At 52.0% G+C, this 24,710-nt stretch overlaps 6 protein-coding genes across 6 annotated transcripts; 4 read left to right on the top strand and 2 right to left on the bottom strand.

Moving 5' to 3' along the window:
- Positions 1–270: 270 nt before the first annotated feature.
- On the top strand, positions 271–851 carry VFPPC_15672 (LSM domain-containing protein; the record flags this gene model as incomplete). Its single annotated transcript, XM_018293425.1, has 4 exons — positions 271–273; positions 324–464; positions 517–567; positions 648–851. 4 exons carry the CDS (start codon positions 271–273, stop codon positions 849–851), a joined length of 399 nt encoding a protein of 132 aa, XP_018147788.1.
- A 584-nt stretch (positions 852–1,435) lies between these two features.
- Positions 1,436–7,169, bottom strand: VFPPC_03577 (fatty acid synthase subunit alpha; the record flags this gene model as incomplete). Its single annotated transcript, XM_018283067.2, has 3 exons — positions 1,436–1,546; positions 1,606–6,551; positions 6,641–7,169. The coding sequence occupies 3 exons, from the start codon at positions 7,167–7,169 to the stop codon at positions 1,436–1,438; spliced, it is 5,586 nt and encodes a 1,861-aa protein (XP_018147787.2).
- Positions 7,170–11,212: 4,043 nt separating this feature from the next.
- VFPPC_03576 (fatty acid synthase beta subunit dehydratase) lies at positions 11,213–17,587 on the top strand (the record flags this gene model as incomplete). The annotated part of the gene is made up of 3 exons (XM_022428340.1): positions 11,213–12,405; positions 12,456–16,405; positions 16,476–17,587. The coding sequence occupies 3 exons, from the start codon at positions 11,213–11,215 to the stop codon at positions 17,585–17,587; spliced, it is 6,255 nt and encodes a 2,084-aa protein (XP_022284629.1).
- A 1,145-nt stretch (positions 17,588–18,732) lies between these two features.
- VFPPC_03575 (hypothetical protein) lies at positions 18,733–19,846 on the top strand (the record flags this gene model as incomplete). Its single annotated transcript, XM_018283065.1, has 2 exons — positions 18,733–18,783; positions 18,830–19,846. 2 exons carry the CDS (start codon positions 18,733–18,735, stop codon positions 19,844–19,846), a joined length of 1,068 nt encoding a protein of 355 aa, XP_018147785.1.
- A 725-nt stretch (positions 19,847–20,571) lies between these two features.
- Positions 20,572–22,116, top strand: VFPPC_13491 (guanine deaminase; the record flags this gene model as incomplete). The annotated part of the gene is made up of 2 exons (XM_018291266.1): positions 20,572–20,839; positions 20,933–22,116. The coding sequence occupies 2 exons, from the start codon at positions 20,572–20,574 to the stop codon at positions 22,114–22,116; spliced, it is 1,452 nt and encodes a 483-aa protein (XP_018147784.1).
- Positions 22,117–23,624: 1,508 nt separating this feature from the next.
- VFPPC_13490 (hypothetical protein) lies at positions 23,625–24,710 on the bottom strand (the record flags this gene model as incomplete). Its single annotated transcript, XM_018291265.1, has 1 exon — positions 23,625–24,710. The coding sequence occupies one exon, from the start codon at positions 24,708–24,710 to the stop codon at positions 23,625–23,627; it is 1,086 nt and encodes a 361-aa protein (XP_018147783.1).

Here is a 24,710-nt window from a genome sequence, read left to right as displayed (position 1 = left end):
GTCCTTGTTGCGGCTGTTGCGTATCCCCAGCTTGATAATTCATCACTGCAAAATCGTGGTCCCCAAAGCAGAGAGCTTGCTTCCCAAAAGAAAAATCCCCACAAGCGGGGCAATGCATCTCGCGGGGCGCCGCAAACCAAACACCAGACAATCCCATCGACAACCTCACCGAAACAGCTGCCCCGACGAAAGAACCCAACAACCCCTTCACAGCACCCGCTCTCCTCCCCGCGCACGCAGACGCACATTGTCGCTGCGCAGAAATACACCATGGTTTGTCGGCAATCGCCCATCAGCGTCAGCAGCCTGCTAACCAGATATAGCTGCCGCTCAGTCTTCTCAACGCCGCCCAAGGGCACCCCATGCTCGTGGAGCTCAAGAACGGCGAGACCCTGAACGGACATCTCGTCCAGTGCGATACGTGGATGAACCTCACTCTGCGGGAGGTTGTGCAAACTAGTCCTGTACGTCGTGGCTTCAACCGGGAAAGCGACAAGAGTGCTAATATCTGTCTAGGGAGGCGACAAATTCGTACGATTAAAAGAAGCTTATGTCAAGGGAAATAATGTACGCATTACATGTCCCCACTACTCAAATCACCCGCGAACAGTGGTACCACGCGCGGGACCTCCAACTAACGAACATAGATCAAATACCTCCGCGTCGACGACGACATCATCAACCAAGTCACCGAGTCCCAAAAGGGCCAACAGGGGAATTTCAGAGGCGGACGAGGTGGCCACGGCCAATCGAGAGGAGACCATGGTCACGGCGGTCGTGGAGGTGGTGATAGAGGGCGAGGTGGACGGGGCGGTGGACGGGGTGGAAGGGGAAGAGGTCGTGGGCAATGAACCCCGACGGATGGTAGAATGGAATGACGAAAATAGGCTCAATACCCGATTTTGCCTTTGGTCTGCTCGGCGTAGCGCCTTGGAAATGATGAGCGGGAGGTGGTTTTTGGCTCTGAAGCGCAGACATGCGTGGATGACCTTGGTGTCAGGAAAGGGCATGCATGGTTGAATAATGACTCAATCGCTGGTGTGCATTTTCTTGTGCCAAACCACCATGACGAAGCAACAGCTGGATGTGTGAGCAAGACCAAATGCGACATGACTACATCACATGTTGAGCTTGGCTGTACTACTAGGAAAATATCAAGACGCACCAAAAAAAGTGAAAACATATAAACTAATGAATAAAATCGATTTCATACTACATTATGATTGCGTTACTATCTAACTCTAAGGTTCAGTATAAAACAAAAGTTTCATGTTGGCTCTAACATTGCACCATCCCTCCTGATCGTTGTGCACTCCCTTTATCATTCATGAGAATCACACTCAGGTCCATGCAGTGGACCTACAACCAACGCTGCACCAATATGCACAATTCTATCACCCGGCATACAAGAAACACTCATCGCCATGCTGTGTATTTAAAAGTTGGCAACCGCAACAGCGATGGCCTGGTTGTCAGAGTGCGAAATGGACAGAGCAATGTCCTTCACACCAGCCTTCTTGGCAGCGAGGGCAGCTTCACCGTGGAGCTAGAAACAGTGTTAGTAACCTGACCGAAATACTCTTGTCGATTAGAAAAGTCACATACCTTGACCATGGGAGCACCCTTGTCATCCTTGAAAATTTCAATCTCCTTCATGGCAGCACCAGCGCCCTTGCTGGCAACACCGAGAGACTTGAATACCGCCTCCTTGGCACTCCAGCGCCCGGCAAACGAGCTCTGCGGGCTGGGAGCAGACTTGCAGTAGCTAATCTCCAGGGATGTGAAGTTGCGCTCCAAGAAAGTCTCATTCTCAATGTTGACGGCTGAAATGTCCTCGACATCAACACCAACATTGCTGTTCTTGTTGGCAACCTTGTGAGCCAGAGCCTCCATGACCTTCTCCGTTTCCGCAGCACGGGCAGAGCTCATGACCTTCTCGGACTGCTTCATGAAGTTCTCAGAGTACTTCAGCTCAGAAGACTTCTTGTCCTCGCTCACACGGGCGTCGGGGTTAAGCAGCACCTTGCTGAGCTGCTCGTCGGTGTAGGGAGCCTTGGACTTGGCCACAAACAGACTGTTGTTGATGAGGCCGTTGTGGAAGTAGCGGTAGGCCTTCTTCTGACGGGCCTCCACCTTGGTGCAGTACTCCTGGTAGGTCTTCTGGTCGAGAGTGGCAAAGAGGTACTTGGGGTGGATACCAATAGCCTGAGCACCCTTCTGACCGAAACCAAACGAGGTGACGGAGAACGCCTTGATTCCATCGGTTTGGATGGAGCGGCTGGGATAGACAATCAGGTCATACTGCTCCATGACAGGATCAACATTGTCAGCGTTGCGGTTACCGGGGACCAAACCGCTGTTGAGAACTTGGAGACAGCCGTTCATCATCCAGGCACCGGCAGCACCCTTGGGGTGACCGGTGAGATACTTCTGGAAGATACCCATGACGGCGTTGCCCTTGGATCGACCAAGATGGCGCAGCTGCTGGCAAATGACTGATGACTCGTTCTTGTCGTTGGCCTTGGTCGAGGTACCGTGGAAGGAGGCGACGTCAAGATCGTCAATGGTAAGGCCCCATGTAGCGAGAGCACCACGAAGAGGTGCAATGCTGGTATCACTCTTCCAGAAGTTGTTGCCCATGCTGCGGAGAAGCTCCTTTTCTTGTCGGCCAGCCTCCTTGGCGATGTGCAGGAACCGTTCTTGAGCATAAGCCTTGTCATCAAACGACGAATCCTGAGCCTTCATGGCATCAATCTCATCGTGAATATACTCAAGCTCAGATTCCTGCCACTGCTTAATCTGCTTCTTGCGACGCTCAATCTGGCGGCGGCGGTAGTTGATGTCCAGCAGAGGCGAGGGGAACTTGCCAGCATGCTCGCGAGCAGTGGTGAGAACACCCTGACCAGGAGCAGGCACAGAGCGGCCAATCTTGTCAGAAGCAGTAGTGGTGAGGGCCAGAACACCGTAAATGGGCACACCCATGTCCAAGGCGAGCTGGGCAGTCATGATGACCTGGATACCGCAACCCTGGGACTCCATGAAGCCGTTACGGGTGGTGGTGGTGGGACGGGACATCTCCTTGGGGGTTCGTCCGTGCTTGAACTCATCCACAGTGTTGCTGGTGGCCTTCATGTTGGCAAATTCGTAGGAACCTTCCTCGCCAAAGTCATCGAAACCACCGACGAAGCAAACACGAGCCTTGCCTTCCATGATGGTCTCGTAACCAATATCAATAGATTCAACAGCAGTAGCGCACGCACCGACAGGAGTCTTGATGGGGCCCGAAGAAGACATGAGCAACATGTTGACCCAGGCAGCCATGGTGTTGATGAAGGACTCCTGAAGGATATCGTTCTGAAGAGGCTTGTCCAAGAAACGATCCTTGTGCATGCCTCGAAGCGCAGCAGAACCGCCCATGCCGGATCCGACACAGTTGCCCACCTCGGAAACGTGGACGTACTTGTAGAACTCATAAGGATCGGTGATACCAGCAGTCAACAAAGCCTCAGCAGTGGATACGAGGAGGAAGAGGGTGACAGGGTCGACCTGAGAGATGATATCTTCTGGAATACCGTATCGCTTGGGGTCCCAGCCTGTTGGGATCTGGCCAGCGACAAGACGATCGAACCGAAGCGCCTTGGGAATCCAGAGAGACGCACCCTTTCGCATGCGAACAATGTATTCGCCGCTGTCTGGAATCTCAAAGATTTCAACCTTGTCGCCGTGCTCACGCTTGAACTCCTCGGCAGTCTCCTTGGAGGCCTCGAAGGGCTCGAGATCTTCCTCAATGACCACCTCGTGGAGGAGCTGCTTCTGGTTGGGATCGTAGCCGTCGAATAGCTCAGGCTCAATCAGACGGATACCGGAGTGCTCCAAAATGTGCTTCTCGTACTTCTGCTTGATGTCCTTGTCGTCGACGGGTTCGCCAGACTTGGCGTCGACCCAGCCGGAATAAGGCTTGCCCTTGATGTTACCGTTGTGATTGCGAATGAGGCCCATGATCCAAGCCATCTCAACGCAGCCCTCGAGAGAGAATTCGCCGTAAGCCTCCATCTCCCATCGAGTACGGGAGTTACCCCAAGGGCCGACTTCAGCAAAACCGGTGACGACGACAACCTTTTCAAGGTCGACCATGCCCTTGAGCTTGTCGTTGATGGGCTCAACCTCCTTCTTCCAGTCTGGCAAGGGAGGGAAGTCGAATTTGATGTTGGCACGGGGTGCAATAGTCTTCTTCTTGTATAGGACCTCGGAATCGGCGCCGTTGACAATGGTGTTCTCAATGGCGCTTTCCTTGGAGACGGCCCTGCGAATTTCGCTAGTCTCCATGATGTCCTTGCGGAGCTTGGTCATTGCCTCGTTGAGATTGGGGATGAACTGCAGACCACCGTTGAGATCAGCGAAGACGGGCTCAGCTTGGCAGAGGTCGACGATGGTAGGAGACATCAGACCCAGCAAGTTGAAAGCCATTTCCTGCTGAGAAAAGGTACGGACGCCAAAAGCCTCAACACCTTCGGCGACAATGTTGTTGCCAGACATGAGACCAGTTCCACGAGTCCAGCCGATGACGGCACCGCAAACGGTGAGGTAGTTGGCCCAGCTCTCAGAATACCACCGGTTGAAGAGGGTCTCCAGAGCAAGCTTGGACTCGGAGTAGAGACCGTCGTTGCCAAAGGTGCCGTGGTTGGGGGAGAGAGGAAGGACAACTTGAGCAGGTCGAGTCTCAAAGCCACGATCAGCCTTTTGAGCCTTCACACAGCCCAAGAGACGGATCAGGTTGGTAAGCATGATTCTGTGAGCAAGCTCAGAGCGCGAGTCAATAGCATCAATCTGGCGGCCATTCTCGGAGATGGCAGCGAAAGGAACAATGTAGTCAAGATCCCAGCCAAGACCGTTCTTGGTATCATAGATGTACTCGACGAGCGCCTCAACATCTTGCTTGCTGCCCTGGTTGAAAGGAACCACGACAATCTGGGAGCCGCGAGATCCATATCGGGAATACATGGACTGATAATACTCGGTGACCTCACGAGAGAATCGGCTGGTAGTCACGACAACCTTGGCACCACCACTAATAAGACCCTGGAGGACTTCAGCACCAATGGATCCAGCACCTGCACCAGTCATGAGGACGTGCTTGCCATGGTAAGTCACACCGTCCTTTGCACTATTCTCGAGGCAGTTCAGGTAAACAGCAGTAAGCTTCTTGCTGTAGTCCCAACCGTGCAGCGTCTTGCGCTTGAGGTGAAGGAAGGGAATGGTCTCAACCTTGCCCTTGTTCTGGCTGCTGCCACGCAGACCGCCCTTCTTGCCCTTGCTATTCTCCTTGGAGAGGATCTGGCTTTCATTCATGGCAAGGGAGCGCAGGACATCACCGTACAGGCTCTTGATTTCAAGCTGAGATGTCTTGGACATCTTGTGTTGCTGCTTGATGAGCTTGTAGATGCGCTGGAGATCGTTCTGGACCTTGGTACGGTTACCATACTCTGAGATCTTGCCACCCTCTGCCATCTGCTGAACGTAGTGCTCAAGCTTGCGGCAGCTGGCACGAGGAACTTCCTCGTAGTTGAGATTGCCTCGAGCATCGACAGTAGTCCGAGGACCAGTAGGGACAGCAACATCCTTGTAAACCGGAGAGACGTCCAAGACCTCCTTGCAGTTCTCAATAAGCTGCTGCCCGAGCTCCTTGGCGAGCTTGTATGTCTCTCCACGCTCTGTGGGGCAGTTGTCGATGTGATACTGCATGAAGTCCAAGAGCTTCGGGTTGGAGCGGTTCATGATGCGAATACACTGGCTGACAATCTCGCGGTCAACCACTTGAAGGCGGCCGAAAATGATGTCAAAGTACATGTTGAGAGCGTCCTGGCGAGCCCAGTTCCAAGAAGAGTCGTAAGTACGAGCCTTGAGGGGGCTGAAAACAGGCTCAATACCGGCGGCATAGAAATCCCCATGCTCAGCAGTCCACAAGTCGAGTTGTGCTTGGAGGACCTTTTCGGACTTTTGTGAGTCAATGGCAGCCTTGTCGCCTGATCGAAGGTCCATCTTGAGATATCGAGCGAACAGCTCAAGCTGCTGCTTGAAAAGAGCTCGCTGATCCTTGGTAAGCGCATCAATTGCAGCAGGATCCATCATCATGCCGGCGCCGGCACCGCCAGCGGGACCGGAAGATGACGCGCTGGTTAAGCTGACACCAGCGTTTGCAGCATATTTCTGAGTGACATCGTCGAGGAAAGCTTTGGCATCGCCTTCAGATCCAAGACGAGCGGCGGGCTCCATAGTCAGGGCCAGCAACAAGGCGCCATCCTGGCGACCGGCTCCTAAGCCCCATCTTGTCTCGAGATATTTGCGCGCAGCTGTGATGTTGAAGCCACCAGGCATCTTGGAGGAAATCAATCTTGCAATCAATGACTGAGACTGCTTGCCAAGGTTGCCATCGAAAGTGGCCTGCATTGAGGCACCGAGCTCGTCCAGAGGGGTATCTTCAGGCTTTTCGGGTGTGGACCCGAATTCCTTGCCGAGGTCACCAAGAATTTCATTTTGAAGTGTGGATTTGCCTATTGGGAAATGTTAGAGAATCACGCTCTCATGTTTACAGAAGCTTTTTGGGCTCGCGTGCCGTGTGGCACGTTCAAGAGTAACTTACCGCCGACAAGGTCCTTGATGGCCTTGTTTAGAGGAACCTCGAGAAGAGGCTTCTTCAGTTTTTGCGCAATCAGAGCGCGGACGATATCAGTGGCTTGAACAGGTTCATCGGGAACCTGGGCAGCGGGACCTGAGCTCGGAGGAGGAGGAGCAGCCGCAGCCGCAGGGGCAGCGGGAGCCGCGGCAGAAGCTGGAGCATCACCAGCTGGTGAACCGGAGCCGGCAGCGGGCTCAGGCTCTTCCTCAACAGGGTCAACGTCATAGTAGATTTCTTTGGCGTCCTTGTTGTAGCAGAGAATTTGTCGCTGAACGGACTTGGCGGCATCGTAGGACTCGTACTTGGATGCCAGGGTTCGCTTGGCCATGACACCGAGGGTGTCGGCAGGACCAACCTCGACGATACGCTCAGCCGTTCTCTCGGCGAGGAACACGTCCTGAGTCTCAATCCATCTTACAGGTGAGGCAAACTGGTAGGCCAGAAGCTCAACGAGCAGAGTGTGAGCAAGCTCTTGCTCGACTTCGGGGCGCATGGTGACGGGATTAAAGGTGTATAGTTTTTCGGGTCGAATGCGTTGAGGTGGAGAGGTAAAAAGGTATCGAATGGCTGGATTCGAGGAAGCAGCTATTGTTCAATTCGCAAACGCAGACGACTATGGCCGGTTTGTGAATTGATGCAGAGGGCCCTGTTGTGTAGTTGGCCTAGGTCGTTTGAGAAAAGGAGCCCGCTGGTCGGAAGCTCCTGGAAATGCGAGGAGTCTATGGGGTGTGAAAGAAAAATGAGGCTATACAATTAAAACGGTAAAACAGGATAGAACCAGGCGTCGCCAGAGTCTCCCTACCCCGTGAGAATACTCAGAAGGATTGGTTAAGGAAGAAACTTGGGGAGTGAGCCAGGCCGTGAGGAGAGAGATTGAGGTAGAGAGGTTTGAGGGAGGTGATGTAAAAGCTGGCTCTGCGCATTGGTTGGGCCAATGGGGCTTTGGAACATGAGGGACACGAAAAGTTGAAGGGACCGGGCGTGCACCGTACACCTGAAGACACCAGAATTGCAGTGACCAGTACGTACCGATACCTTACAGGATTTGGGTGTGAAGACTAAGATCAGGACGGCACCAACTCTCGATTGTTGAACCAAGCGGCCCCACCAAAAAGTTGACAAGATGAAAAAAATTGGGGGACCTTCAGTGTTTGCTGGCCGGCAGCCATGCATTGGCGGGCCACCTGCATGCTCTTGCCTCTCGGCGAGCGGCTCCTGCAAAAGAGAGCGACAGGCTTCTCAACCACATTGAGGCGCTAAGCCGTTTATAGGAAGGCGTTGATGGATTCCGGACCCTGTTACTGGCTGCGCTGGTTTCGTAGCGGTACCTTGCACCATGAACTGATTTCCTTCACACCACCCCGGACATCGCGAAAGTGTGGCATGGCCAATTTTTCTTCTTCTCCTAGCCTTTTAATTCCTCTGGTTGAAAAGTTTTGGTATTGTAGGACCAACTGGTGATGGTTTACCCGGGGCATTTGGTCCAGTCAGTGTCTATGGTTTCATACTATGCGGCCTGCATGATTGTGGTGTTTTCTTCACCTGCATTTCCTTTTCAGCATACGTCATGATGTGCGTCGCGGCCCTCCTTCAACAAAACAAACGGGCAACATATCGTTATCGCCCCGTCGGGAGACAAAAGTTGACTCCGGAAAGGTGTTGTGAAGGTCATCCAAACCGTCGGTTCCCTCCCGTTTCAGACGGTTGCACACGCAAAACCTGCAGCCTTCGCCCACCAGGAGCACTTCTCATTGCCATCAAATTTCAGCCTTGTCCAGGTACGCCCAACAATGATGAGCCGTGACGGCCGGATGGGTACGGTTTATCTCCTGCAGCGAGATGAACCGGCTCTTCGACCCTGGCAACTCAAGTGCGCATGCAACGTCAAATCCCTTGGTGCGGGTGACGACGGCTAGTTGCGAAATTTCCGCTGGGGCGTGCAACATGACGCTGGCGTTGGAAGTACCGGTACATCCGGCACCCATGCACAAGGTGGACCAATGCAAAGGCATGGCTGTTGCACAAGCATTGGGGAGAGACAGCACAGAGATTTCAACAAGATGCAGCCAAAGATGGAGGGACAAAGTCGGGATATGCGGAGGCGGAGACGGAAAACATGGAAATGGGACAGATGAACTGTCTTGATAACGCTACAGACACGAATTATGGCATTACTGTATTGTTTGGACATGCTTCCTGGAGATATCTGTTTCGTGGCGATGGCGGATAGTTTTGGTGTCAAAGACCCCTTTTATTTCCCTGTTGATATTACACCTTATCTCACTTCCAACACAAGGTATCAGTGCTAGGACACAACAGCGGGGAATTGTGATTCCAAAGTCACCAATTCTGTTCCTCGGTTAGAAGTTTCCTACTTGTTGGCCATTTCTAGGCCCAATCGTTCCATGCCACGGAGCAGTGTATGCAAATAATCGCCGTTCCCTGCCCCATCGTAAATGTCACAAGTTTAGAACGTGGGGCTCGGAGTTCGGACAGAACAACACCGTCTTCATCTGGACCGCAATTTGATGTACGGCGTACGGTACCTGCTGTTATCAACAAGAGACAAAAGGCTCACTGGTTGCCTGTAGTATACAGTCCGGTGATTGACAGGCCAGATAGCATCTCGATCGCCGCAGATGCGGGAACTTATCGAAGACTTCAAGGCTCCGGACATTTATCGATGGGACACACGTTTCCCGCCACCAGATAAGACTATCCAGCAACCACAAGCCGGATGGAACGGTTGACATGTAGTTCTCAACGTGGCAATGGCGTATTATAGACAATGCGGGAACCATGGACATCTTCAACAAGAGATGGAAGCAAGCCACTTTGCATAGAACGGTTCCCGCCACGATTCTTAGGTCATGATGTTCAGCGGGCAAGAAAACGAGGACGTTTCGTTTGAAGACTCGGAAGACTCCACACCGGGCGTGGCAGTTGAAGTCTCTTTTTGTGAGGTGGTTGTACAGAATCGCAAAAAGCAGCTTCGGTTCGGACGAGAGGAAGTAGACATGGAATCATCAAGAAGCATCAACGAAACCAGAAATAGAATGTGGCATGCATTGCATGGTAAAGAACCACAAAATGTGTTGCAGCGTCTCAACATTAAGCATCCTGTTTGTTGCCATCTCATCTGGGGTGACGACTGGCTTGCACAATGGACGGTTGGCGTTGCGGGATGTGCCAAGGTACCAGTACTTGCAACCATCCATTCATCTAGCAATCTGTGCGGTACTGTACCGTCTGGTGCAATAAAAAACGGCATCAGTTTGACATGCTGGGGCACCACTAGTTCAATCTTTGATGTTGGCTCACCTTGAAGGCTCAAAAGGCTCATCCCTCAGGAGAGGGCAAAAGGGTGGGAGGTAGACGTGACTGGTCCCTTGATTCAATGTTGACTGGCTGTGGACACCCAAGCAGGGCCTGGTGTTGCGACTATCCCCAACAGAACTAAAAATTTTTGGCGAGCCACGCCCCAAGCTCCTGGCTGGACAGTCCTCGAGTCCACAAGGAAGCAGCCCAGACTGAGACCAGGTACCAGCCTGGACCCTTGTCTCTGGACCATCAAATCCATCCATGTCCTCTCAATTTCTTGGGCATCATCAGTCATTGGGGTGCAGCCAAATGCATAGCCATTGTCAAGCATTGCGGTGAACAGAATACAGTCACAGTTTGACAGTAACAGTTCGCACCAAGCAAGAAGGTGCCGTTCTCCATGTTAAGGATTGAACGCAACTGATGGCTCCCATCTGGTCATATTTGCTGGTTCCGCTTGTACCAGACTGTACCAGACTGTACCAGACCAGACCCCTTTGGTTCCTGTCGGGTGGCATGTACCTGTACTCCATAAAGTATCAAGTACCAGTCTTGACCCGATTTTCCTCCCCGACCATTGGCCCATCATCACTTAGATGTTGCGTTGAGAGAGATCTGGTGTGGCTGCGGTAATCCAGTATTAGCACCTTGACTTTTTTTTCCTCACACCTCTTCTGTCGCCTTCTCCAGAATCCGTCTATCCCATTTCCACCCCCCTCACCTCAAATCCTCAACTTACCTTGTAATTCTGCCTCCTCATCCTCCTCCCTTTCCTCCGAATAACGCTTCATATTGAGCCCATCCTAGGTGCTTGCTGGCATTTGTTATTGCTGCACACCTGCTCTTGAAGAAGCTTCTTTCTCCCTGTTCATCACCGGTCTCGCAACCGCTTCAACTTTCTTGGTCGCCATCCCCGACCAAGCTTGCTGAACTTTTGCGTCTTTGATTGAACAGTTTCAGCTCGTCCGCTCTACCGTTATTGCACGAGCGACAGGTACAGAGCCAATTCTGCATTATCGTGTTTAATTCATAGGTGCGTTACATACAATACTGCCGCAAATTCCTGGAGCGCCGCAGCTTCGCCCACTAGGGGCAGAAGAAAGACGTTTTGCTTTCTCTTGGAACTGTTGAGCTAACTTGAGAGTTTTCTCGTCTATTCGCAGATTCGCCCGATACCCTTTTATCCTTCTACTCTACCGGCAATTAATTCTCAACATGTACGGCACTGGCACCGGCCCTCAAACGGGCATTTCCACTCCCAGGTCCAGCGCCTCTCTTCGACCCTTGACCCTCACCCACGGCTCTCTCGAAACCTCATTCCTCGTTCCTACCAGCCTCCACTTCCACGCTTCCCAGATTAAAGACCGATTTGTGGCTACCCTGCCCACTGCCACAGACGAGCTTGCTCAGGATGACGAGCCTTCATCTGTCGCCGAGTTGGTAGCCCGATATCTCGGCTTTGTCGCCAAAGAGGTTGAGGAGGGCGAGGATGACGCACAGGGTTCATACGAAGAGGTTCTGAAGCTTGTTCTCAATGAATTTGAACGAGCCTTCCTCCGCGGCAATGAATGCCATGCCATTGCCGCTTCACTTCCTGGCATTGAACTGAAGAAGCTTGAGGTTATCCGCTGCTACTACATGGCGCGGGCGGTTTCTAACAGAACTATCCGACCCCACGAGTCTGCGCTGTTCCGAGCCGCCGACGATGGCTCTGCCGAAATTTACACCATTTTTGGTGGCCAGGGAAACATTGAAGAATACTTTGATGAACTTCGCCAGGTTTTCCAGACCTACTCCAGCTTTGTTGGCGACCTCATCACCTCATCAGCCGAGCAGCTGATTACTCTCTCTACCAACTCCAGCGCAGAGAAGATGTTCCCCAAGGGTCTGGATATCATGAACTGGTTACAGCATCCCGATTCCACTCCCGACGTTGAATACCTGATCTCTGCACCTGTCAGCTTCCCCTTGATCGGTCTCGTCCAGATGGCCCATTATGAGGTTACTTGCAAGGTTCTGGGTGTTCACCCTGGTATGCTCCGCGAGCGCATCAGTGGTAGCACTGGTCACTCTCAGGGTATTGTAATGGCCGCCGCAACCGCAGCTGCCGACTCCTGGGAGTCATGGCGCGAGATTGTGAGCTCAACGCTGTCCATCTTGTTCTGGGTTGGTACAAGAAGCCAGCAGGCTTTCCCTACTACTTCCATGACTCCTACCATGTTGCGTGAGTCCATGGAGCATGGCGAGGGCAACCCCACGCCCATGTTGAGCATTCGCGATCTTTCTCAACAGGAAGTCCAGAAGCACATTGATGCTACCAACGAATACCTTCCTCCCCACCGCCACATCAGCATCTCGCTTATCAACAGCCCTCGAAACTTGGTTGTCACAGGTCCCCCTACCTCTTTGTACGGTCTCAACTCTCGGTTGCGCAAGGTCAAGGCTCCCACTGGCCTAGACCAGACCCGTGTTCCCTAGAGCGTAAGGTCCGCTTTGTCAACCGCTTCCTCCCCATTACGGCTCCTTTCCACAGCAAGTACCTCGCGGAGGCTACTGAGATGATTGATGCTGATCTCAAAAACATCTCCATTGACGCCCAGGATCTTGGCATCCCTGTTTTCGACACAAACACTGGAAAGGACCTGCGAAACGAGGTCAAGGGCAATATTGTCCCTGCTTTGGTTCGACTGATTACTCGCGCCCCTGTCAACTGGGAGAAGGCCACTGTCTTCCCGGATGCCACTCACATCTTGGACTTTGGCCCCGGTGGTGTTTCTGGTCTTGGTACCCTGACAAGCCGAAACAAGGAGGGTACTGGCGTCCGTGTCATTCTGGCTGGTACCATTGATGGCACCATGAATGAGGTTGGCTACAAGCCCGAGATCTTCGATAGAGACGAAGAGAACGCGTTGCGGTATGCCATTGACTGGGTCAAGGAGTTTGGTCCTCGCCTCGTCAAGACCTCTAGCGGCCGCAAATATCTTGACACCAAGATGAGTCGTCTTCTTGGATTGCCTCCCATTGTTGTGGCTGGCATGACTCCTGCTACCGTTCCTTGGGATTTTGTTGCTGCTACCATGAACGCTGGTTACCATATTGAGCTTGCTGGTGGTGGTTACTTCATGGGTAACATGATGACCGACGCTCTTCTCAAGATTGAAAAGGCAATCCCTTCTGGACGTGGTATCACCGTCAACTTGATCTACGTCAATCCTCGAGCTATGGCTTGGCAGATTCCCCTGATTGGTAAGCTCCGTGCTGAGGGTGTTCCCATCGAAGGCTTGACCATCGGTGCTGGTGTTCCTTCTATCGAGGTTGCCCAGGAGTACATTGAGACTCTCGGTCTCAAGCATATTGGCTTCAAGCCAGGTTCTGTTGAAGCCATTCAGGCCGTCGTCAACATCGCCAAGGCCAACCCCAACTTCCCAGTCATCTTGCAGTGGACTGGTGGTCGTGGTGGTGGTCACCACTCCTTCGAAGACTTCCATCAGCCCATTCTTCAAATGTACGGCCGCATCCGTCGCCAAGAAAACATTATCCTGGTCGCTGGCAGTGGTTTTGGTGGCGCTGAGGACACTTACCCTTACATCACCGGACAGTGGTCCAAGAAGTATGGTTATCCTCCCATGCCCTATGACGGCTGCTTGTTCGGCAGTCGCATGATGGTGGCCAAGGAGGCACACACCAGCAAAGATGCCAAGCAGGCTATTATCGACGCCCCTGGTGTCGAAGACGGAGAGTGGGAGAAGACTTACAAGGGTCCTGCTGGAGGTGTCATCACTGTTCGTTCCGAAATGGGTGAACCAATTCACAAGTTGGCCACCCGAGGTGTCCGTTTCTGGGCCGAGATGGACCAGAAGATCTTCAGCTTGCCCAAGGAGAAGCGTATTGCAGAGCTCAAGAAGAATCGCGACTACATCATCAAGCGCCTCAACGACGACTTCCAAAAGGTTTGGTTCGGGTGCGATAAGGAGGGCAAGGCTTGCGATTTGGAGGATATGACTTATGGCGATGTCGTTCGCCGTATGGTTGAACTTCTCTACGTCAAGCATCAGAAGCGCTGGATTGACCCCAGCTACATCAAGTTTACTGGCGACTTCATCCACCGTGTTGAGGAACGTTTCACCAGCGTCGCCGGAAAGCCGTCTCTCCTCCAGAACTACTCGGATCTCAACGACCCTTTCACAACTGTGGAGCGCATTCTCTCTAATTACCCAGAAGCTGAGACTCAGATCATCAACGCCCAGGACGTCCAGCACTTCCTGATGCTTTGCATGAACCCCTTCCAGAAGCCCGTCACTTTCATTCCCAGCCTTGATGATAACTTTGAGTTCTACTTCAAGAAGGACTCTCTTTGGCAGTCCGAGGACTTGGACGCTGTCATTGGCCAGGATGTCGGCCGAACTTGCGTCCTCCAGGGTCCTGCCGCCGTCAGGTTCTCAACTGTTGTGGATGAGCCTATCAAGGATATTCTCGACGGCATTCACGAAACTCACATCAAGATGCTCACCCGAGACATGTACAGCAATGATGAGTCTTCCATTCCTTCCGTCGAGTATTTTGGCGGCAAGTTGGTCGACTCTGAGATTCCCCTCGACGTTGAGGGTCTCACGGTTGCCTATGATGCTCACAAGAACACATACCGCCTGTCTTCTGCTGCTGGCGCTTCGCTTCCCTCGGTGGATTCCTGGTTGGCTTTGCTGGCTGGTCCTAACCGCAACTGGCGCCACGCTCTTCTCATGTCTGATGTGGTTGTCCAGGGCCAGAAGTTCCAGACCAACCCTCTCAAGCGCATCTTTGCCCCCGCTCGCGGTCTTTTTGTGGAAATTCAATATCCTAATGAGCCTGCCAAGACTACCATCATTGTTCGGGAGCAACCTCGACACAACCACTACGTCGATGTCATCGAGGTTAAGCTTGTTGGCAAGAATGAGATTCTTGTCAACCTGATCAAGGATACTACGGCCCTTGGCAAGCCCGCTGCCATGCCGCTCAAGTTCACCTATCACCCCGAGGCTGGTTACGCTCCCATCCGCGAAGTCATGGAGGACCGCAACGATCGTATCAAGGAGTTCTACTGGAAGGCGTGGTTCGGCGACGAGCCCCTGAACTTGGACGCCCTCGTCACCAGCACATTCGACGGTGGACGCACTACTATCACCAGTGAGGCTATCAATGACTTTGTTCACGCTGTTGGCAACACTGGCGAAGCATTCGTCGACAGACCTGGCAAGATTGTCAATGCTCCTATGGACTTTGCCATTGTTGTTGGATGGAAGGCCATTACCAAACCCATCTTCCCTCGCACCATTGATGGTGACTTGCTTAAGCTGGTCCACTTGTCCAACCAGTTCCGCATGATTCCTGGCGCTGAGCCTCTCAAGAAGGGTGACGAGGTTGCCACCACCGCCCAGGTCAACGCAGTGATCAACCAGGAAGCCGGCAAGATGGTCGAGGTTTGTGGTACTATTTCTCGTGATGGGAAGCCTGTCATGGAGGTGACGTCGCAGTTCCTGTACCGCGGCAAGTACACCGACTTTGAGAATACTTTCCAGCGCAAGATTGAGACCCCCGTCCAGGTCCACCTAGCCACGACCAAGGACGTTGCTATTCTGCGCTCCAAGCAGTGGTTCGCCACTGATGAGCTCCCTAGCGAGATTGACCTGCTTGGCCAGACCCTGACCTTCAAGCTTCAGTCTCTGGTCCGCTACAAGAACAGGAACGTCTTCAGCAGTGTCGAGACTCGAGGACAAGTTCTCCTTGAGCTACCCACCAAGGAAGTCATTCAGGTCGCCAGTGTCGACTACGAGGCTGGAGAGTCGCATGGAAACCCCGTCATTGACTACTTGGAGCGTAACGGCTCTCCCCTGGATCAGCCCATCCTCTTCGAGAACCCTATCCCTCTCAGTGGCAAGACTCCTCTGCAGCTGCGTGCCCCCGCCTCCAACGAGACTTATGCTCGCGTCTCTGGAGATTACAACCCTATTCACGTTTCCCGCGTCTTCTCCACCTATGCCAACCTTCCGGGTACCATCACCCACGGCATGTACTCCAGTGCTGCTGTCCGAAGTTTGGTTGAAACCTGGGCTGCTGAGAACGATATCGGCCGTGTCCGCAGCTTCCACGCAACCTTTGTTGGCATGGTCCTTCCCAACGACGATATCCAGGTGAAGTTGCAGCACGTTGGTATGGTTGCTGGTCGCAAGATCATCAAGGTTGAGGTCACCAACACCGAAAACGAGGAGAAGGTCCTACTTGGTGAGGCCGAAGTAGAACAGCCCGTCACTGCCTACGTCTTTACTGGTCAAGGCTCACAAGAGCAAGGCATGGGTATGGAGTTGTATGGTAGCAGCCCTGTGGCCAAGGAGGTTTGGGACCGAGCTGATAAGTACCTGCTGGATAACTATGGTAAGTGCCTTTCACCTGATACTTGTTTACATGCATTTTTATTGCAAGAACAGCTGCTAACCATTGTTAGGCTTCTCAATCACCAACATTGTCAAGAACAACCCCAAGGAGCTCACTATCCACTTTGGTGGCCCCAGAGGCAAGGCCATTCGCCAAAACTACATGGCCATGACCTTTGAGACTGTGGCTGCTGATGGCTCCATCAAATCTGAACGTATTTTCAAGGAGATTGACGAGAGCACCACTTCTTATACTTACCGCTCACCAACTGGTCTGCTTTCGGCCACTCAATTCACGCAACCCGCCCTGACTCTTATGGAGAAGGCCAGTTTCGAGGATATGAAGTCAAAGGGCCTCGTGCCTCGTGACAGCACCTTTGCTGGCCACTCTCTGGGTGAATACTCGGCCCTGGCTGCATTGGCTGATGTCATGCCCATCGAGTCACTGGTGTCGGTTGTTTTCTACCGTGGTCTGACCATGCAAGTCGCCGTCGAGCGTGACGAGGCTGGCCGATCCAACTACTCCATGTGCGCGGTCAACCCCAGCCGTATCTCCAAGACGTTCAACGAAGAAGCTCTGCAGTTTGTTGTCAATAACATTGCTGAGGAGACGGGCTGGTTACTGGAGATTGTCAACTACAACATTGCCAACATGCAATACGTATGCGCTGGTGACTTGCGTGCACTAGACACGCTCGCCGGTGTGACCAACTTCCTCAAGATGCAGCAGATTGATATTGAGGAGATGCGAAGCAACATTGAGGAGGCCAAGGAGGCTTTGCGCAAGATCATCCGTGGATGTGCCGACGCAACTCTCAAGAAGCCTCTGCCCCTGGAGCTGGAGCGTGGATTTGCCACAATTCCTCTCCGTGGCATTGATGTGCCTTTCCATTCGACCTTCTTGCGATCTGGTGTCAAGCCTTTCCGATCGTTCTTGCTCAAGAAGATCAACAAGACAACGATTGATCCGTCAAAGCTGGTTGGAAAGTACATTCCCAATGTCACTGCCAAGCCATTTGAGCTCACCAAGGAATACTTTGAGGATGTCTACAAGCTGACCAACTCACCCAAGATTGGAGCCGTCTTGGCCAACTGGGACAAGTACACGCAAGAGGATGATGGCAAAGCTGTCAGCGACAGCTCCTCAAGCGTGGGCTACGACGGGCCTGGTGCTGCCGCCTAAGGTCACAAAATGAGGAAATAACCAAATTAAATGACAAGAATTCAAAAAGAGACAAAAAAAAAAAAAACAAACAATAATTTACGAATGGGAACCCCGAAACAACTATATTACACGATAGATCACTTTACATGATGGAGGCAAAGCGTCCCCTCATCTTTTTGACGACGACGACAGGGATGGCATCAGTTCGTCATAACGATATTGGGATGAAGATTGTTGATTAAAGTCATGGGTTGTTTGGTAGAGCTTTTTTATGTATTTCAGCCGTACTGTACCTAGGTAGAGGAGCAGCGTTGAACGATTTATTAATAGACATTCTATGCATCATGTTAACTGTTGGCACGGAGTCGAGTGAATGTGTGATGGTCAATGTGGAGGGGCACGACGGTCAACTCAGTCACTGCATCTATCCAGAGCTTAGTAGCAATCTTCCGTCAAATTTGCTATTATTTATCTATGAGTAGCACTTGCGGCCGATAGGTACCTAGGTAGATACTCTCGGGAGATGCTGGCTAGGTGCCGCCGAAAATTGACAGGGGGAAAGCGACAACGACTGTTAGGGAAGAAGTCGCCGAGGGAGCTCGAATTCAACAAGGTGCAGATGGTTCGAATGATCCAGACAGCTCTGTTCCCTTTTGTTCGCACATGGAACTTAGGAGTCCAAGGCTTTCTGACAGTTTCTGCAAAGATTGGCTTACCCGTATGACAAGCATCACATCACATCAGCTCAAAGCTGCGGTACATGGTGGTGTAACCCAGAGCGGAGGCCGGTGAAGGAATGAGCAAATCGCCACGAGTTTTACGGGTATCGATCGCACAAGGCGGCGGACAGGCAGCTCTCCGGAGAATTTGAAGCCAATGATTATCTCTCCGGCCTCTCTGTGATACCGCCATGAGTGGGCAGTGCTGCTCTCGTTGCTTTGATATGGTGACTAGTAGGCATTGGTCCGCCCCTGAGCACAATGTTGTTTATCTCTCTTCAATGGAGTGATACATGTTTCGACTGTGCCGCGTGGACTTGTCGTCTGTTTATTTTCTACGACATCTTTTGTGCGTAACGAAGGCAAGATATTCGGAGTTGTAGCTTGGTATTCCACTCTCGAAGCTCTCATAAGGTCAACACGTCTTCTCGAACCTCCATCACCATGGCCTGCTACGTAAAATTCAAGGCGGATACGGATATTGGAGGCTTTGGAGTTGGTAACATAGTATCCCATGACTTTCTCTCACTAACCATGATAGGTCATGATATCCTTCTTAGTCGTCGCTTGGACAAGCACGTTCTTCTCCAGCTTCCGCGCGGTGTACCAGCTGCGCGAGTGGTGGTGCTATTCCAAGAGCACTGCGGTATCACATCGACAGAGAGCTGAACTCACCAGGCTTAAGGAAAGGGTGGCAAGCTTCGATCCGGTCTTGCTTTCTTTATGTGACTTGCAAATAGCCACTGGGCTAGGAATTGTGGTGGCCGGGTTTTCGCAGATTAGGACAATGACGTACTACCATGGACAGCTCGTTCAAAGCTACTGGTTTCTTACGACATCATCCTTCTGGGTGATACGTGTCGGGAACAATGACGGCATTAGTGCCCGTGCCGTGGCGATTGTGATCAATACTATAATGGGCAACGCATTCAACGCGTACACGACGACGACCCAACGGTCCAATTGGCATGAGGTTGGCGATGCCGGGTTCTGCTTTCGATGGTATGGCTTTACATCGAGTTGGCCGTGGGGCTGGACCATTTTTATCAGCATTTATATCATTGAAATGATGCTGGAGATGTCAACTAGGACGAGAGAGTTGCTCAAGGCTGGTTTCGACAAGGTAGACAAATTGGGGGTGAGACTTCGCAGGCAGTACAGCGATAGCTTGTACCAACTTAGAGACGAGCGGACTGCTCAGAAGGCATTCCTTTTTGCCGTAGCCACAGTCACGTCGCTGGTTTTCTGGGTTGGCCAGCTCTTTGCGGCGCTCTTTGTGGACAATGGCCCCTTCTTTCCATTGAGATTTGTGGTAGGCGTTGCTTTGAGTGCATGGGAGACATGTGATGTTATTTTGTTGAGGGTCTGGAACGACGAGCTACTAGCGGACGATGAACGCAAGATGGGATTTGGTCAGGTCCTGCCGTTAACGTTACTCTTCTCTATTGTCCTGGTTTTAACAGACATCTGGTCGGAAAAACGGGATCGAACGTCATTGAGTCGTGCCGACAGTCAGTCTCAACGTGGCAGGTTATTGGCTATTGTCGACGAGGCATAGATTGAAATCTAGGCGTATCTTGTGCGGAATCATCAAGTGGTGGGTGCTGCATTGTGAAACGATGTCTCAACTTGATGGGGATAAGTCTGATTGTGAAGATAGACTGCTGACTGGTGAGTAGAATAAAGAATCTGGGGTACTGTACGAAAAGAGTCCAAATCAAGACAACGCTAACACACTCCATAATTCAACATGGCCAATTATCAGACCAACATGACATACCAGCTCACTTGACAAGTTCCGTCGAGTCCCAATCAAGATCAAAAGATCGAAGGATCAAAAAGAAGCCGCTTATCTCGTTTCGGCTCCCGGCGACCGCCGCCTCGTCGCAGTTGGTGGATCGATCCAAAGAGGCGATAAGTGGGGCCCATTGAGTCTCCGAACTCCGTGCGCCAAATCGACAACCACCACATCTTTCCGTGACACTTGACTTGTTCCTCGATTGTTTCTTATTATTTGGAGCCATAATCAGTTCCGTTGATCTACAATTCATTCGCTTATCCATATTAAGGACAGGGATACAGTGGATTGTGCGGGGGGAAACCACGTGGTTGTGCGACACTCTGTTACTCACCGTGCTCTATTTAAGAGGGTCATCACGGAACGTCGCTTGTCAACGTTTCACTGCTCGTGTTGGAGTTTTTAAAAGGATACACTCCCCTCCTTGGTTTTTCTCTGTTCATTTCTTTCCAACCACATATACCTGCTACGGCGAGCTGTTCATAATGGTTCTCACGAGACTTGCTTCGGAGCCTAAGAAGTTCCAGGTCTTGCTGGGGACGTTTATCCACAGCAAGTCCCGAGCTGAATTGGAGTACATTCACAATGCCGCAGTTGCAGTCGACGAGGGCGGTAAGATCGCTGCTATTGCGAGGGAATGCGGGAGTTTGACCGCTGCTAGAGATGAGGTTTTGAAACAGACGGGGTGGGCGGAGGGAGATGTTGATATGGTTGAGTGTGGCGAGGGACAATTCTTCTTTCCTGGATTCATTGGTACATTCCCCTTGCTCCCTACATTGTGAATAACCTCATAAGCGTCAATCACCTCACAGAGTACCGTTGAGAAAGCACACTAACATCCAACAGACACCCACGTCCATGCCTCTCAGTATCCCAACGTCGGCATCTTTGGCAAATCCACTCTCCTGGACTGGTTGGAAAAGTACACATTCCCTCTCGAGTCATCGCTCTCAGATCTCGCCAAGGCACGTAAAGTATACACGGCCTGCGTGCGGAGAACCCTCTCCCACGGCACAACAACCGCCACTTACTACGCAACCGTGGATGTCCCAGCCACCAATCTCCTCGCCGATCTGTGTCTGTCCCTGGGCCAGCGAGCATTCGTAGGCAGGGTCTGCATGGACAGACAAGAGATATGCCCGTCGTACTACCGCGACGAATCAACAGAGCAATCCCTCCATAATGCCAAGGAATCGATCGCGCACATCAAAAAGATTGACCCTAGCTACGATCTCGTTTCACCTATTCTCACACCTCGCTTCGCACCATCGTGTACCGCTGAAGGCATGAACGGCCTGTCCGCCATCCAGAAGAAGGAGAACCTCCCCGTGCAGACGCACATTTCCGAAAACAAGGGCGAGATCCAACTCGTCAGCGACTTGTACCCCGGCTCAGGGTCCTACGCCAATGTCTACGACAGCCACGGTCTCCTGACGCCCAAGACGGTCCTCGCCCACGCAGTCCACCTCACTGAGGATGAAGCCACTCTCATTTCTAGCCGACAGTCAAAAGTATCCCACTGCCCCTGCAGCAACTCGTCGCTTACGAGCGGCGAAGCTCGCGTGCGATGGATGTGGGAAAAGGGCATTGAGGTCGGTCTCGGCACCGACATGAGCGGCGGCTACTCCCCGTCTATACTGGAGGCCGCGAGACAAGCCACATTGACGAGTCGCCATCTCGCGATGCAGATTGAGGACGAGGCTCTCCGCGAGAAGAGCAAGTTGACGGTGGAAGAGGTCCTGTATCTTGCTACGAGGGGCGGAGCGCTGTGTCTGGGCTTGGGAGAGAAGGTTGGCGGGTTTGAGGTTGGGAAGCAGTTGGACGCGCAGTTGATTGGGCTGGGGTGCGTGCAGGATGATGGATTGAGGGCTGGAGAGGGTGAGGACGCGGAGGGCGTGGATGCTGGGAATGTGGATGTTTTTGGGTGGGAGAGCTGGGAGGAGAGGATTGCGAAGTGGTTGTATAATGGGGATGATCGGAACACCAAGAGGGTTTGGGTGAGGGGGCGGTTGGTGCATTCTAGACGGTAGCTTTGAACTGAGTTTAGAGTAATGATTTAGATTTCTTGCGTTTGTGAGATTGAAGTGGGTGATGTTTCTGACGTGGGGGCATGCTTGTCTACTTGTAGATTTTGGACGGAGCTGCTAAAGATGTGGTGGTTGTAAAACAAGGAAAGTTCACTGACTGGATTCGAGGAGTGAGCGGAATTATATTTACAACTCTTGGTGATGTGGTGTGGTTGAGGTGCATACATAACTCATATCAGTATCTAGATGTGAATGACAAAGCAATTAGTCTGTTGCCAAGTGAGAATAACACTTTCATCCGATTTAAGGGGTAAACAAGTATCGTACGAACCTGCGAGTCTAAATTACTGTTGAACATATAACAAGGAGTAGCTAAGCAGTGAACAGGAGGTATCACGGGTGTTAGATACGGTCAACGGATAACTTAGACTACCATCTGTATCAGCAGAGCGTTCCCTTCACCAGGCTCAAATAGCTAACAGTAATTTTCGTTGGTAGATACTCCGACTTATGCAGGATGTGTGCTCTACGGTTCTGAGAGAAGTTCACGGCGGACTACATGTTCATAGAAATGTTGATGTGAATGGAGTATAGTTGTGATAGCGCATATCAGGTTAACGAAGCTTGGTGGTTGTTATTATGGATGAGCTCGACCCGTCTTTACCCGCGTTCTCGACTTTGCTAACTGTCAATGGAATAGTCACTTTAATATCAGAGTATGATTTTTCGGTTCTATAAATGTTAGCCGTTACTAAAGCATGGGAGTGTCATTGATTCTACGTACGCAACTGGACACATGATTGTAAACTTTGTACCCTAAAGCGAACATTTGAAACTCGCATTCATACAGGTTTGGCGGCAACTGTATGCGATTGGTGTGGATTCATATCTACATCAGATGGAAATTGCGCATTTTTGGGTACAACTTGTGTTACCTAATGGAGGAGATGCACTACCTTGAAAGGGCTTCGGCATCCTAAATTGTGTCAACGGATATAACTACTCCCTCTGCATGCGGGCTTTCCCTTTTACCGGGCACATAGTTTAACGCTCATTTTCTCTCATAGATTACCAGCAAAGTTGGTTCACTTTGTGAAGAGGATTGGCTCTTCATATCAAGTAACGTACTTGAGTTGTGTCGTACTAACGCTATTCACTCTGGTTTGAAGTCCAAATCTGGACACAGTAACAGAGACTGTTTATCACGAAATTCACCAGTAAACACACTGACTCGTAGTCTAAATCGGTCGTGTATTGAAGTCCGTCTCTGGGACTACCTGTCATAAAGAGCAACTAACTAACTAACCGGCGCAACTGACCTCAAAGAGTTCGGTGCCTCATCTCGTGTAATCATCTAGAGCAAAAGAATCAATCATCGTATACGCCGTAAGGTCCCTGTCCTCAGATCTCATTTCTCGTATCCATTCCGTTTCATTTCCTATCCTCAAGTACCAGCGCCATGCCATGCACCATGCCGATCCAACTCCAATGCAAGTTTTCATTCCCAGTACTTATTCCTGAGCAAAGTCATAGGCCCCAATAATGGTCCAATCCGTCAAGGGGTTACCACCAGTCTCAGCCCCCTGAGCAGAAGATTCCGCAACAGAAACGGAAGCAGAAACAGAAACAGAGGCAGAACGACTAACAGCCCTCTGGCGAAAGCGCTCATTCACAGCAGCCTTCTGACGCTGGCGCTCCTTATTGCGAAGCGCACGACGGCGAGCCTCCTCCTCGCCCTTCTCCTTCTTGCGGCGCGCGTACACCTTGTCCATGCGGTTGCGCACGTCGTTGCGCATCTTTTCAAGCATTTCCCCACGGACGCTTGCAAATTCAGTGGGATTGCCACCCAGGCTGATCACTTTGGCTTCAAGCCACGCAATGCGGATGGAGTCATCGATGTTGAGCTTGATAGCGTTGGCAAGGGACTCGGACTTGGCGAGACGGCTGCGCTTGGCGGCCTCGTTGTTGCGAGCGCGGTCTTCCTTCTGGAGCTGAGCGGCGAGTTTGTTGTTCTCGCGCTCCACGAAGGCTCGCTGTTCGGGCGTGGTGTTCTGGGTGCTCTTGATGAAGTCGGGGAAGACGCGCTTGGGGGCCATCTCGCCGAGCGTGTGGTCTGGGATGACGGGGGGGTTGTTCTGGTGGAATTGCTGATTCTGGTGCATTGCGATGTTGCGGCGGGCGTGTTCCTCTGGGTCAAGGTGGTGAGGGATGGAGAGGCAGACCCGTTCGAGGGAGTGGCCTTCAAATTTGGCCTCGAAGGGTTCGGTGGGAAGGGGAGGGCCCACGAACTGGTGGCCGTAGGTTGTCATGGGCATGGAGGCAGCGGTCTGGTAGGGGGTGCCGTTGGTGATGGGCTGGTTGTCCATGAATCCTCCAGAGAAGTGAACTTCAGGATGGAATCCTGGGCCAGTAGCACCAGCAGGGATGTTCAAGTTGGGCAGGTCAAGCCCGAGAAAGGCGTTTGCACCAAGAGCGCCCTGAGACATGGGGGTAGTGTCAGGGAATGCTAGTCCCTGATGAACTTGGTTATTGTTGTTGGGACTGGGGCGCTGAAGTTCGTTCCCCTGGCCAGCAGCCCGGGCGTAGTAGTTGGTCAT

Source organism: Pochonia chlamydosporia, chromosome 2 (genome assembly GCF_001653235.2).
Source record: "Pochonia chlamydosporia 170 chromosome 2, whole genome shotgun sequence".
NCBI lineage: Eukaryota > Fungi > Ascomycota > Sordariomycetes > Hypocreales > Clavicipitaceae > Pochonia > Pochonia chlamydosporia.
Note: the sequence above shows the minus strand (reverse complement) of the source record. Positions and strands in the feature narration are given on the sequence as shown.